The 12590-nt window shown below is 39.0% G+C and overlaps 1 protein-coding gene across 2 annotated transcripts in view; it reads left to right on the forward strand.

Moving 5' to 3' along the window:
• SLC44A1 (solute carrier family 44 member 1) overlaps nt 1–12590 on the forward strand; it is a 101110-nt gene that overhangs the window by 44013 nt on the left and 44507 nt on the right. For both annotated transcript variants that reach the window (XM_039543688.1, XM_039543690.1), the window contains exon 4: nt 5191–5327. In XM_039543688.1, the coding sequence (XP_039399622.1) occupies nt 5191–5327 (137 nt within the window). The remainder of the gene's footprint in view (nt 1–5190; nt 5328–12590) is intronic.

Below are 12590 nucleotides of genomic sequence, written 5' to 3' on the forward strand. Positions count from 1 at the left end.
CCCTCCATACAGTTGCGCAACCCCGATGTGGCCCTCGGGCCAAAAAGTTTGCCCACCCCTGTTACAGTATATATCCTTCACAAAAACTACAAGAAGAAATACCCTGCTTCAGAGAATTGTCAGCCGGTGACTTTCAAATGCTAGCAAATTCTCTTGATCCCCCAGAAGCAAAAACTTTAATTAATGGGCTCTTTACTCAGTGCATGCAGGTAGCAAATGGGAAATTTGCAGCATACATGCAGAGAAAATATATGAGCTAAATTCTAAATGACCCACCCAGAACTGGTATGAATTGGGTGAACATTTTAATTCATCTCTCCATTATTGCAATGAGATGCTTGTGGATTGCAGTGAACAGTGGTTCTGTACAGTGCTCATTTAAACGTCTAGAGATGTCTTGAGGGATGACAGAAAATCAATGAAATCTACAAATGTAGGAACATACAAGATGCTCCAAGCCAAGATAGACTTGTATATTGTGCTAGCTTGCTGCACAGTTAAAGGTTAACTGTTTGTGGTTTTAAAATAGAAAAACACAAGATGCTGGGAAAACAAAACAATATCTTTGCCTCTTCTCACTTTTGTATTTAACTTCTGCTAACTTTTTTTCCACTGTGACTGAACAGGCATGGATGGGGTAATCAGGCATTTGCCCAGTAAGCCTATTGGTCATGTGAGGGGACTGTTGATTCTCTCTCCATTTCTTTCCGTGTGTGACTTCATCTTAATTTAAAACCATATAGTTTAGCACCTGTAGTAGCTCGGAATTTTTTCTTTTCTTTACTCCTTTTTTTTTTTTTGAAAAGTAGGCACTAAAATACACTCCCCCCTCCCCAAATCAATGTTACCATGATGTAAACTTAAAAGCAATAATAGTCAATGATGAAAAAAGCTACACTTGAAACATTTTTTGTGTTGGTTTAAACGTATACATTTAAGCTTGTTAAATGTATGCCACAGGATATGCCACAGTTCACAGCGAAGTTAACTGCCAAAGTTAACTTGAACTTTCATATTCTGATTTCTGAACATTTAAACCTGTAGCTTTGATATTGCAATTTATCTTTGAATGAAATTTGAGAAAAATTAAAGATGTAGGCATGGGCACTACTGATGAAGAGTTTAAAATTCCACATAGTTACTGGGGTTGGCCAAGAACTGGGCATGTCCACCATTACATCAGTTTAATCAAGTATTTTTGCCTCTATAAGTAATTCTCCTCCCTCTTTTCATATTTCAGAAGTTATTTTTTTCTATTGGTTCTCAAAAAATGTTATGGATTATGAAAACACTTTACCAAAGATCTTGTAATTTCATTAATCCTGTACATTGGCTGTCTTAAAGCATTGGTACAGTGGTACCAACCAAAAATGTACACATCTAGTATGTATAGGTTTATTATGGTACAATTAATTATTTTCCTATTCCTGCAGTGTAATCTTGAAGTGAGTTGAACCAGCCCAAGTAAGATAAATAATGACCTTTGTTTGTGTGGCTTACTTAACTAGTGTACTTTGGATTACTTGTATCCTTCATGTTTGGAACTATAATTTCACAGTTCTTTAGGCAGAACTGAAATGGGTTCTGTAGTGACTTACCATGGTTCTTCATCGGTGCCAGAGGTCTCTGGGTGCTTAAGATTTCCTCTGACATCTTTCACTGAGCCTTTCCCACTCTGTAGCTCACCTCAGAAAGGGAAAAGCCATGAAGAAAACAAAGCTCAAACCAGCTTTGTGCTCAGTCAACTAGCTGCCATAAGTGGTCATTTAAATAATTAGAAGAGGTGAGTGAACTCTCCCAATCTGCATTGGGAATAGTCAGTTGGATTCAGGTAATCTTTTACAGGGCAGTGTTAATGAGCTCACTGACCTGATTCTACTTAGCCATTAAAAATAGCAGACCTTTCCTCCCAACTCCCTCTAGCTCAAGACCTCCATGGTATGAAGCATTACAAGAGCAGAACAGTGTTCTTAATAGGAGGATATCTTGTGATGGCTCAGTGTAAAGAGGAAGAAGTCTGTCAAGAGCCACTCAAAGCTGTGACATGTTTAAAGGGTTAAGTTGATTGGTCAAGTTCTCAGACTCAGGTTCTCAGAACTGACACCTTCTTTCTTCATCTCAGCCAAGATTGCTCCTGGCTACTGGAAAACTGTGATCACAGGAAACAGAGTAGGGTCTCCAGAGGATTTTTTTAGACTAGAAGATAAAGAGCTCTTTTAAAAGGGGCTTCAAATCTTTCCCCATTACATTAAGGGCAATGGTAATATCCATAATATCAGCACGTAGAACCCTCTCATTCACCCTACTCCATGTTTCATCCAAGAGACTCTTGAAGAGTACAGACAGGAATTCTAAGCAGCTCAGATCCATTAAATTAACTCTGGCTTTCCTGTACAAGAGCCTGTGAAATACTATTTTCTGGTCTGGATCCCTATTCTGCAACAGGCTAGCCTGCCAACAATATGTATCAGAGTGCTGGGATATGCCTCCAGAAACAATCTATTCGTTCCCTCTTGATGTTTAACTATTTGGTTGCATCACCCAAAAAAGCACTCAAACAACTGAATAAAATCATCCCTAACCAGTCTCGTCCAGGAGCACAAAGTGACTTCAAATATTTTGTCACAATTGCAACTTCCAGTAGTATGAGAATCGCCACTCGTTTTACTCTGCTAGGACCAGAAAAGTCTTACGAAACACCAAAGAGGCAACCCTTGAATAAGTTGCTCTTCTGGACACGAGTCATGTCAATTCATGAACTGGAGTCCCTCTTGGAGGAAGACTGAAGTATTTTACTTCAGGTAGGTTTCCTACAGAAGTCGAAGAGCCCCCCAAATTCAGGAACCCAAGAAGTGACAGTGTTGGACAGCATAGTGAACTTACGTTGCTTTTCTAATTCCAGAGTCAACCTTTCTACCTTAAGGGCCTGATCCTGTGAAGTGCTGAGTATGACTCACTGAAGTCAGTAGGAACTGAAGGGTGTTCATCACCTCACGAGAAGCACTCCGTAACTCTCAAAAAGTATGATTTGAGATTGCAAACATGACCATAGTTTCCAGTTTCATTCTGAAGCTGTATTGAAAACTTTGCCTGTCAAACGTACTCTAAACCAAGGAGTACTTTAGTGTTTACGTTATATGTATCTGTTTAATGATATGTTAACAGAATGCTCCTGTGAGGAACGTAGATGACACCATAGAGCTATGCTATACCTGTAAATTACAGGACCAAGCTCAAAATTACAGGATTTTCCTCATAACATAATCTGTGTAATTTTCCCCTTTCATTGAAACTGTACCTCTCTACTAATAGCAAGAACTCAAATAAACAAAGAGAGTGGACTGTCTCTCCTAACTTGCTCTTGCCAAAGGATTCCCGATTCGTTTGTGCTGCTATTGTGTTATTATTCATGGTATAGTATCTGAGTGAAAGCTATTCCCCTCTGGGGGTAAGACTGCCAGATAGAATGTGAGGTTCAGTTTCCAGTTGTGTCACAGCCCCTAATGTTTGTACAGTATTGGATGGATATAGTATGTAGGGGAAACAGAAATGAAAAAATGATCCAAGGAGTGGAGGATAATACCTAGGGAGACTGAAAGCACTACAGTTTCACTAGGAAAAAGAACATGAGCAGTTTATAAATACATTCAAGTTAATATAAATGATGACAGGGATTGATTCCATTTCAGAAGGTAGGACGTGAAACTAGAAACTGAGAAATTGAGGCTAAATAGTAATAACGTTTGTACATTGAAAATAGAAACGACTACCCAGAGTGAGGCACCATCACTGCATATAGTCAAAATAATGTGAGAAAAGCCAGGAACAGTAGAGAGCCTATGTGCAAAGGGTCAGATTGTATGACACAAGTGATATTTTCTGTTTCCACTATCTGACACTGTGAATTAGACATAGCCTGTTCTGATTATTTAACAATAAACATACACTTGGACATCTTTGCATTTCTCATAGAGGTCTTTTATTAGTAATGTAGTTTCAGAGGTATTACCTTAAGGAGTGGGGTGTAAAACTTACTGAGGATCTAACAATTTTCAGTTCCTCTTCACATTTAGCAAGAAAGTGCTTTTTGTCCTTAACAAAAACAAAACAAAACAAAAAAACAAAAAAAAACCAAGGAATCAAAACCAGTAAAAGTGTTTAAATGGTCTGTAATGGTATTTTTGCTAGTACGCTGGGCTGAAAAGCATTTCAACAGTTGGATCAACTGAAAAATATTTTTGTTAGTGTACTTCATCGTGTACCTGTTGCAAAATCATTTGTAACTGTCTCCAAGTGTACTGTGAGATGAAATAGGCTTTCTGAGATCAGAAGAGATTTTTCATCAATGTGTTTAATAGAAATAGTATATGTTCTTAACGTTTTGAGCTCCTCAGTTAGGTTCTGAGATAAGAGATATATAGGAAGGAGATGTTTGCTAGAGAGTTGATAAACAATGCACATTTCACAACTTTGGGTGTTTTTTAAATCATGATGGAGTTCATGGAAAGGAGATATTTTAAAATACTGAACTTACACAGTTTATAGTTACCTGAAATAGCTCAACAATTTTTATGCTTCTAAATAAATACCAAAATGATCTATTCAATATTATGGACTAGTGGTGTGAAAAATCAATTTAAAACAAAAAACTTGAGTTATTTGAGTTACGTACGTTTATTAAAGCATCCTGAGCTTGCTTTTCTTTTCGTTTCTTTTTGTGGTATGCATACAACTTTTCTGTTTTGTTTTGTTTGTTCCCGCCCCCCTCCCCCCACTTTGTATTTCAGGGGAAAAGACTGGAGATCTTCAAGTTATGTCTCAAACAGGAGTTAACATTCACAGCCTGTTTATAACTGTGGAAGCTCGTTTATAATGGAAGTGCTGAGACTGTACAAACAATGCCACTTGAATGTACTGAAGTCTGATCAAATGTTTTAGAATATGCCCATTGTACAATATCAGTCTGTACATTCAAAGATCCAACAGTGCATACATTCAACTTCTATTAGTTTCTTTCTGTATGTGCTTATGCCACATTGGTATTGTCCTAAAATAAGGAATCTTGAAATTATTGTTATGGTTGGCATTAAATGTTGATGTCTTGGTAGAATTTTTCTGCTAGAAACAAATTTAAGTTTGTCCTTACAATATAAATAATTCAGCCACTTGTTTGTTTTTTTCCCATTGTAGGTATGTGTTCTTTTTGGATCCATGCAACGTAGATCTGGTACATCGGAAGATCAAATCCATTGCCCTCTGTGTAGCAGCTTGCCCAAGGAAAGAGCTAAAGACTTTGGCTGATGTTCAGAAATTTGCGGTAACTAACGGTATGAGGAAAGCACATCCCTTTTTTCCTCTGGAGCCAAATATGTTTGTTTAGTATTCATAGATATAAGAAAGATAAAGATAAGGTAATTGGTATATCTCCAATTATTACCTATCTCCTAGAACTGGAAGGGACCTTGAAAGGTCATTTAGTCCAGCCCCCTGCCTTCACTAGCAGGACCAATTTTTGCCCCAGATCCCTAGGTGGCCCCCTCAAGGATTGAACTCACAACCCTGGGTTTAGCAGGCCAATGCTCAAACCACTGAGCTATCCCTCCCTCCACGATGCCTTAGACGTAGCAGAACTAAAAATGAATTGACAAAACATAAAGGGAAATACCAAGGGGAATAGTCTCTAGTCTTTTTATAAAACTAAAACCTAACGGTAGCCATTTGTCCTGCCCTGTTATCTACATGAATCTCCTTTTTAAAGTTCATTTTCTTAAAGAAGAAAAAAAGGCAAAACCTAACAGGAACTTGACCAAAGGGGTTTTACATTTTATGGACCTGTGCCCCTGCATTCTGGAAGCTGCCTCAAGCTACTGCTCCAGATAGCCTTCCTACACTGCTGAGTCATTCTAGCAAGTATTGGATTGTTGGGATCAGTACTGCTATTGAACTGCACTGGAGCATGGTGTCTGCCAGTGAGTGGGTGGTAATCCTGTTTTCATTCAGTACTGCAGTGCAATTCCCTATTTTTCAACATTCTTATTGTATTTTGTGTGAGTTAAGCATAAGCGAAACTATGCAGTTGAATGAAACTGACTCAATTCCTCCTCACCCAAAATGTGCTGCTTTGTTATCCATGGTGACATCAATATCACCCCCTTAAGGCATGCTGGAATAATTATAACAGAGTTAAGCAGTAGTGTAGACAAGCCCTCGGATAGGTGACCAACTTTGGGACTTTGAAAGGTGAGGAAGGCAAAAATCTCTTCAAATTGTTCTGTCATTCAGCTGTCATTACTATAGTTAGTGGGTTTTTTCCTTAGACCTTGGCACTTGATCTTTTTGCACCTCATGGCAAAACACTTCTGCTCATTAGCTGATAGTGACAGTGTTTCTGTTTTGAGCACAGAGCAGAGAATTGTTTGCCTGGAGCCCTATTTTGGTGAAGGCAAGGAGGTGCTGACTTCCATTAACTCTTCAGTTTCAAGTATCTGAAAGTGGCTTTATTTTATCGTATTAATTTTGGTTACCTCTTATTTTTGTCTTATCTGATGTACAGTGGCCTTCTAGTCCAACTAAACTGAAGGATTCAGTCGGAGAATTTCTTCATCAGAGCCTCTTGAAATATTTAAACGTGACCACTTAAGCCTAGTATCTTTCTCTTGTCCGTGTGTGACTAGTGTTGTTTTTCAGTGTAAGTCTAACTTGTGCTGGGAAATCAAAATTCCTTTATTATCCTGTGATAACTACAGTATATTCAGCATGACTGACTTTGTCGAACTGAACCAAAGGCTACATGCTTTGCTAAAATTCACTGCATCTTGTGCTAAAGGTGATCCAGGCTAGCCAAAACTCCTAGGCACTTGCTGTTTAAAAGACAAGAGCTTGTCTTGTGAAATGTTTTCAAATTGGCATTAAATGGAATTGCCTTGGTTCTTGTAAACTTAGACCAGGGTATCTGAAGTCTAGCACTTAATGCAGGGAAGTGTCAGCCAAAAGTACTCAAGGGCTCTGATCCCTGTTTTCTAATCCATATTCGCTAAGTGTGACCTTGGGCCAGTCATTTTAGGTCTGAGGTAAACGGATTAGAATGTTAATAATGCAGAATTTCAAAATAAAGTAGATGCTGAATCTAAACTGAGCTTTCATGTTGTAAATAAATTAGCACCCCGCTTCCCCCCCCAAAAAGTATGAAACCAGAGTACAAGATCACTGATGAACACTATGCAAGATTGTGAGAATATAGTTATGGCTTAGAAAGCATGTCATCCCCTGCTGGTACTTCTGTTTAAAACTATATCAACTGTTTAGGATCGAAAGCTTGATTTGGTTAAACTTGTACTTGCTGGAAGTTTACTGCCTGCATTCTAAATGTTATGATAGTGCTGGTTACAGCTCCATAGTTAAAGTTGAGTTGAGTCTGGGTTAAAGCAAATTCAACCTTTTTCTTAAGTATGAAGAATAGTGTGTCCATGCCAAAATTATGGCATCCACTGAATACAGGATATTTCTGAGAATTTGAAAGTAAATCCATTAACTAACCTGGGTTGAAATTAATTTGGAATGGAGCCTTTAAGAAATTTAGTGTTTTGTTTGGTGTTAGACCTTGTAATGTCTCAGATGATCTTCATAATGGAATAACACATTCTTCAAACTTTCTGCACTGTTTGGTCTCCATTGAAATCCTGTGCACAGGCTACATCTTAAAACTAGATTGTAATTAAGCTAAATTAATGACTGTTGTATTTAGTTAGGATTATATAATATTCCCAGAAAAGAACTAGATTAAGGTGGAGGAAGGTTGGAAATACATATCTGTACATTAAGATAAAAAACATTACAGGGATATCGTAACTATCCCAAAACCAACTCTCAATTTCTTGGGTTTCTAACTTTTCAGGTTAAATTTAAAATCCAATCACACTGTGAAAATGCAGTTAAAGTACCCAAACAACCTTAACTCTGCCCTGTAGTGACTCCATGCAGTAATCGTACAGTTACCATGGATGCACATAGTGCTTGTTGGCCAGATTGAATTAAAATAACTTTTTAAAACAATGAAATTTTTTTCATTTTCTTCCTCATCATGTCCCACTGCTCACAAAAAACAGCCTTTATATATGCATATGCTATGAAATCTGGGGTCAAAATTTCTGAAAGTAGGAACCTAAAATTAGCCATATCCATCTAAATAAGTGGCCTGATTTGTCAAAAGTGCTGAGTGTGTGGCATCTAGCATTACCCTTGCTGGGAACTGCTGGCTGTTCAGCACTTAAAATAAGGCCACTAATGACTAAATGTGGATTTAAGAGCCTAGAATTAGGCTTCTATTTTTAAACATCTTGGCCTGGATCTCACTTTCAGAGGTTTGTAGCCAGGCCAATCCAGCAGAGGCCCAGGTGGATGCCATGCCTGGGGCAGTTACTGAAGTAAAAGACTAAAGGAAAAAAGTCTGCTGCAGAGGCTGACACAAATTAAAATAGTAAAGGAAATCAAGCTGATTAGGTCACGTTCAGGCATCTTTTTGAGTTGAGGGTGAGGGTATTGAAGATTTGAGCACAAGCCAAGGGTTACCCCACACTGTTTGTATTACACCAGTAGGTAGAAAATTGAACTGAAATGAGGAGACACACTGAATTAGTCTTCTTATCCGAGTTGGGTTCAAAAGGCCTAATCTGCTGACTTTGTAGAGATTTCTTTGGGGTGGGTTTGAAAGTAAAATGCACATAGGTATTGTGAAGAAATGGGAAGGAGCTGTAGGTAGGGGAAACTATTGCATCAGTGGTTTCTGGTCTGAGCAATAATGGCCTCTTCATGTGTATGCATAATAAAGCACTGCTTTGAAGCACATCACTGGTACCTGCCTTCAAAACAGATTTTGTATATGTTGGAGATAATGTGGAGTGAACAGTGTATTTTCTCCATATTTTTGTGGAAATGTGCAATGGTTAAAAAATGTTGGTTTTCACTCCTGAAAACTGTTACGGAAATCACAGCCAAGGAATTATTATGGAAGCTCCTGGTTGTGCTGTTAGGTTTCCTAGTTAAAGGCATGTTGCCAAGGAGAAACAGATTTTACACCACTTGGTTTCTGCCAGACCCCATATAGCCTAAAGCCATTATTTGAATATAAGTACAATTTTGAATGGCTGCAATAGATACAACTGATGTTTTGGTTTGATTGTTTATGGTTGAGTAGTACTGCATGGAGGTCTTGGGGGCACTCCTCCACAGTAGTCTAAAACTGTCTGCATCTGTCAGCACTGTCTGGTACACTTACATTGAAAACAGAAACAAGTCTTTTAAAAAAAAAAAATCACAAAACATGTTTGCGTCCCGCTCCTGGGAGTGGGAGTATAACCAGTGAACCTTTCTCCCAGGATTGTGCTTGCATCAATGACTCTGTATTGCAAATAAAGTAAGCTAAAAAGCCGCACTCATTTTTAAGCTCCATTAGAAATCTGTGGGAGTGAGGGAGGTGGGAGGAGAGAGAATTGCTGTGTACCAAAGGGAAAGGAAATCAGTAATATTTGCTTTCAAGCTTCTATCTGCTGATAAAGAATGGTGAACAGAAAAGACAAAAGGGCTCGGGCAGCATTCTTCCTTTTTTTAAATAAAGGATTGCAGCTGACCATAAAAATACATCTTTAAGGCTTCTCTGACTCACTGTAGGATAGATAAATATTTCTTAATCTCATTCTTGAATCCAGTTAGTTGCTGTGGCAACCATGATTTGATATCTCTGCTATTCCTCCTTTGCAGTCTTATAGATATTTATATATCTGGAGACCTTTATAAAGATGTAAATAATGTCTTGTTCCTTGGAACTCTCTTGTAGGCTCTAGAGAATACTCCCTTCTTTAGTCTGAATCCCAGAACTATTTAATAGAGAGCTTTAATTTCTCCCTTCCTCTGATGCTTCCTCTTTACTGGCGCCTACTATATGTTCCTGTGAGACAATTAGGAGTTCAAGAAACTCTGAATATCCAACTGCCTATTCTTCCTCCCTTTAAAAGTGTATTGAATGTTTCTGAAAGATGCCAAGTGGCAGTGCTGGTGAATGAAGTCCACTGTATCTGTAAAAAGCGACAGAGTCCTGTAGCACCTTATAGACTAACAGAAGTATTGGAGCATAAGCTTCCGTGGGTGAATACCCACTTCGTCAGACGCAACTGACATATCTGTAGAGCATAGTAAGCAGACATATCTGTAGCGCATAGTAAGCAGTACAGTCTGTTGTCTTCCGCCTTGTCTGTTGCTTCAATCACTACCTGCTGGAACCACCTGTAGTGAGAAGATAGTTCAGTGGCTGTGGCTATTTGATAGTTAACCTCTTCACTGTTGCCAGTAAGGAGTATCATTTGTGATGGTGAGATCTGTGGTGTTCTCATGTGTGCACCGTTCCTCAGTTCACATAGGCCCCTGAATTAATGTTAGGTGAGAACTCCTTTTGATCACCACTAACCTGGACCAGATTCAAACCAGTGACCTGGAAGTGAAAGTCTCTGTATCTTATTACTGGACTCCTCCCTCATCTGGCCCAGCACCTCTTGATCCCATGACAGAGCATTAAAACCTGTAGTTTCTCTTTCTAGAAGTGAGTGGAAAGTCAAACTGCTTTCCTGCCTCCTCTTAAAAACACACACACAAAACCAGAAATCTCTGGCATATAGGAGGTCTAAATTATGTATGTTCTTAGCGCATACATTCTTAGTAGATTTGTTCCCTGTAGCAGTTTAGCACTTGACTGAGTATTATTGCAAACTGTCAGGTCCAGCAGACACAGAATGAAGAAGAGCTGGTCAGTCTCAATATGTTTCTTTTTCTAATGTCCTTAACCTTTGTGCACTTGCAAGGGCTCAAGAAGGTTGTCTTTGTGAGAACAGCACTTGTGCTCGTCCCCCATAGGAATAATTTGTCTTAATCACATGAGGATCTTCTCCTTGTCCTACAAACCTGTCTCCTTTATACAAAGAGTGGTTGGCAGTGGAACATATCTTACCATGTGAAATAAGCGCTCATGCAAGTTTCTGATTTGGTGGATTCTGGGGCAAATTCCAAAGCCACAGTTTACTGCAGAACTATGTTCTAGTATCTGAGGTTTCATTTTTTTGTAAGTAATGTTACTAGCACTTGTATAGCTAGAGCAGGGAACTGATCCCATTTTTCTTAATTGGCTGTTGACTCTGAAACCTAATGGCAATGCAAATGGCATCCTGGTTAACTGTTTACTGCTCATCATTTTAGTAGACACATTGGTTAGGTTTCGCTGTGCACATAAATATGGGGCAAAAGTGTGAATTTGGAAGGTGGTAGCTGTACATAACTGCTGGGACGATCAAATGAATTAAACCCTGCCCAGAATTTACAAGAGCCTCCAGGCCTACCCATCCGGGTACCAAAAGCCCAGGTTGCCACTATCCAGCTGTTAATGCCTTCAGCTTCCCTCCACCAACCTGTACAGTGCAGACCTGTCAAGAATCCTCCATCTTGAGATTCACTCATGCAGTTGCAAGATCTGTTGTGTTTTTGGTGAGAGACAAACTTCCCCACAAAATAGCCTGTACTCAAGGGAATGGGCACTGAGCTGCTCGTCCGGAGACAATAAGATGTTTTCCACTTTGCCTTCTGACTTACTGTTACTATTTCTGCATACTTATAACCGTTGTTAACCAAGGTCTCATACACCTATCTTACAGGCAACTGTCATTCATTTGTTTTTCAGATGAGTGACTCAGAAGGCGCACAGTCTCACTTCAGAGAGAGCTAGGAATAGAATCCCACTCTCTAATATGACAATATAAATCTTTTCCTCTTTCCCACACTACCTTTCAGAAGAGCTAGGCCAGTAACTCAGGCTACCAGTGTGGTTCTGTCTCCCTCTAGAGAAGAAACCATATACGGAAGATCATGAATCTGCTCTTTCCTCCATGCTCGTAGTTATGGCCCTTTACTGTTTGAATTAGAGGCTTGGGGGTTTAGTTCTAGAGATCCCAGTTTCAGTTCTTGCAGACAATGCAAACAGGTATATCCTTACATTCCACTAGTCTGTCCAGACTACCACTAAACAGTATTGTTTCCAGAGCCAGGAACAATGCAGAAATACTGATATACCCATCATTTTGCTATCATCTCACAGATAGTTGTATAACTCATCAACAAAGTATATTGTGGTCCTCCAAGCGGATAGCAGCATGATTTTCCCTACGGGATTTACTCCTATAACTGACAGTGGTGTTATACATTCCCAGAAAAAAATTGGAAGACGTTGTTTGAATTTTGTAGAAAAATAAATGTCCCAAGGAGTACAATACTGAAACGCCATTCACTAAAGGAATCTTCGTTTCTTAAATCACTTCAGTCTGTTGTGGAATATTCAGTCTGTTGCAGTATCATAGAATGCAGAGGGCCATGTCACATAATTTAGGTGCAGCTTCCTCCAAAGTTTACAAGGTCTTCAATATTTTGCATTCTCCACTGGAAAGAGGCTTTTCGTCACAATGTGTTCCCCTTGTCCTCAAGCTTTTCCAGCATCTTTATGCAATTCATGTTAATTGTGGCAGCATTTTTAAGAGTACTGGAGTTAATAACTGCTT

This window comes from Mauremys reevesii, linkage group 6 (genome assembly GCF_016161935.1).
Source record: "Mauremys reevesii isolate NIE-2019 linkage group 6, ASM1616193v1, whole genome shotgun sequence".
NCBI lineage: Eukaryota > Metazoa > Chordata > Testudines > Geoemydidae > Mauremys > Mauremys reevesii.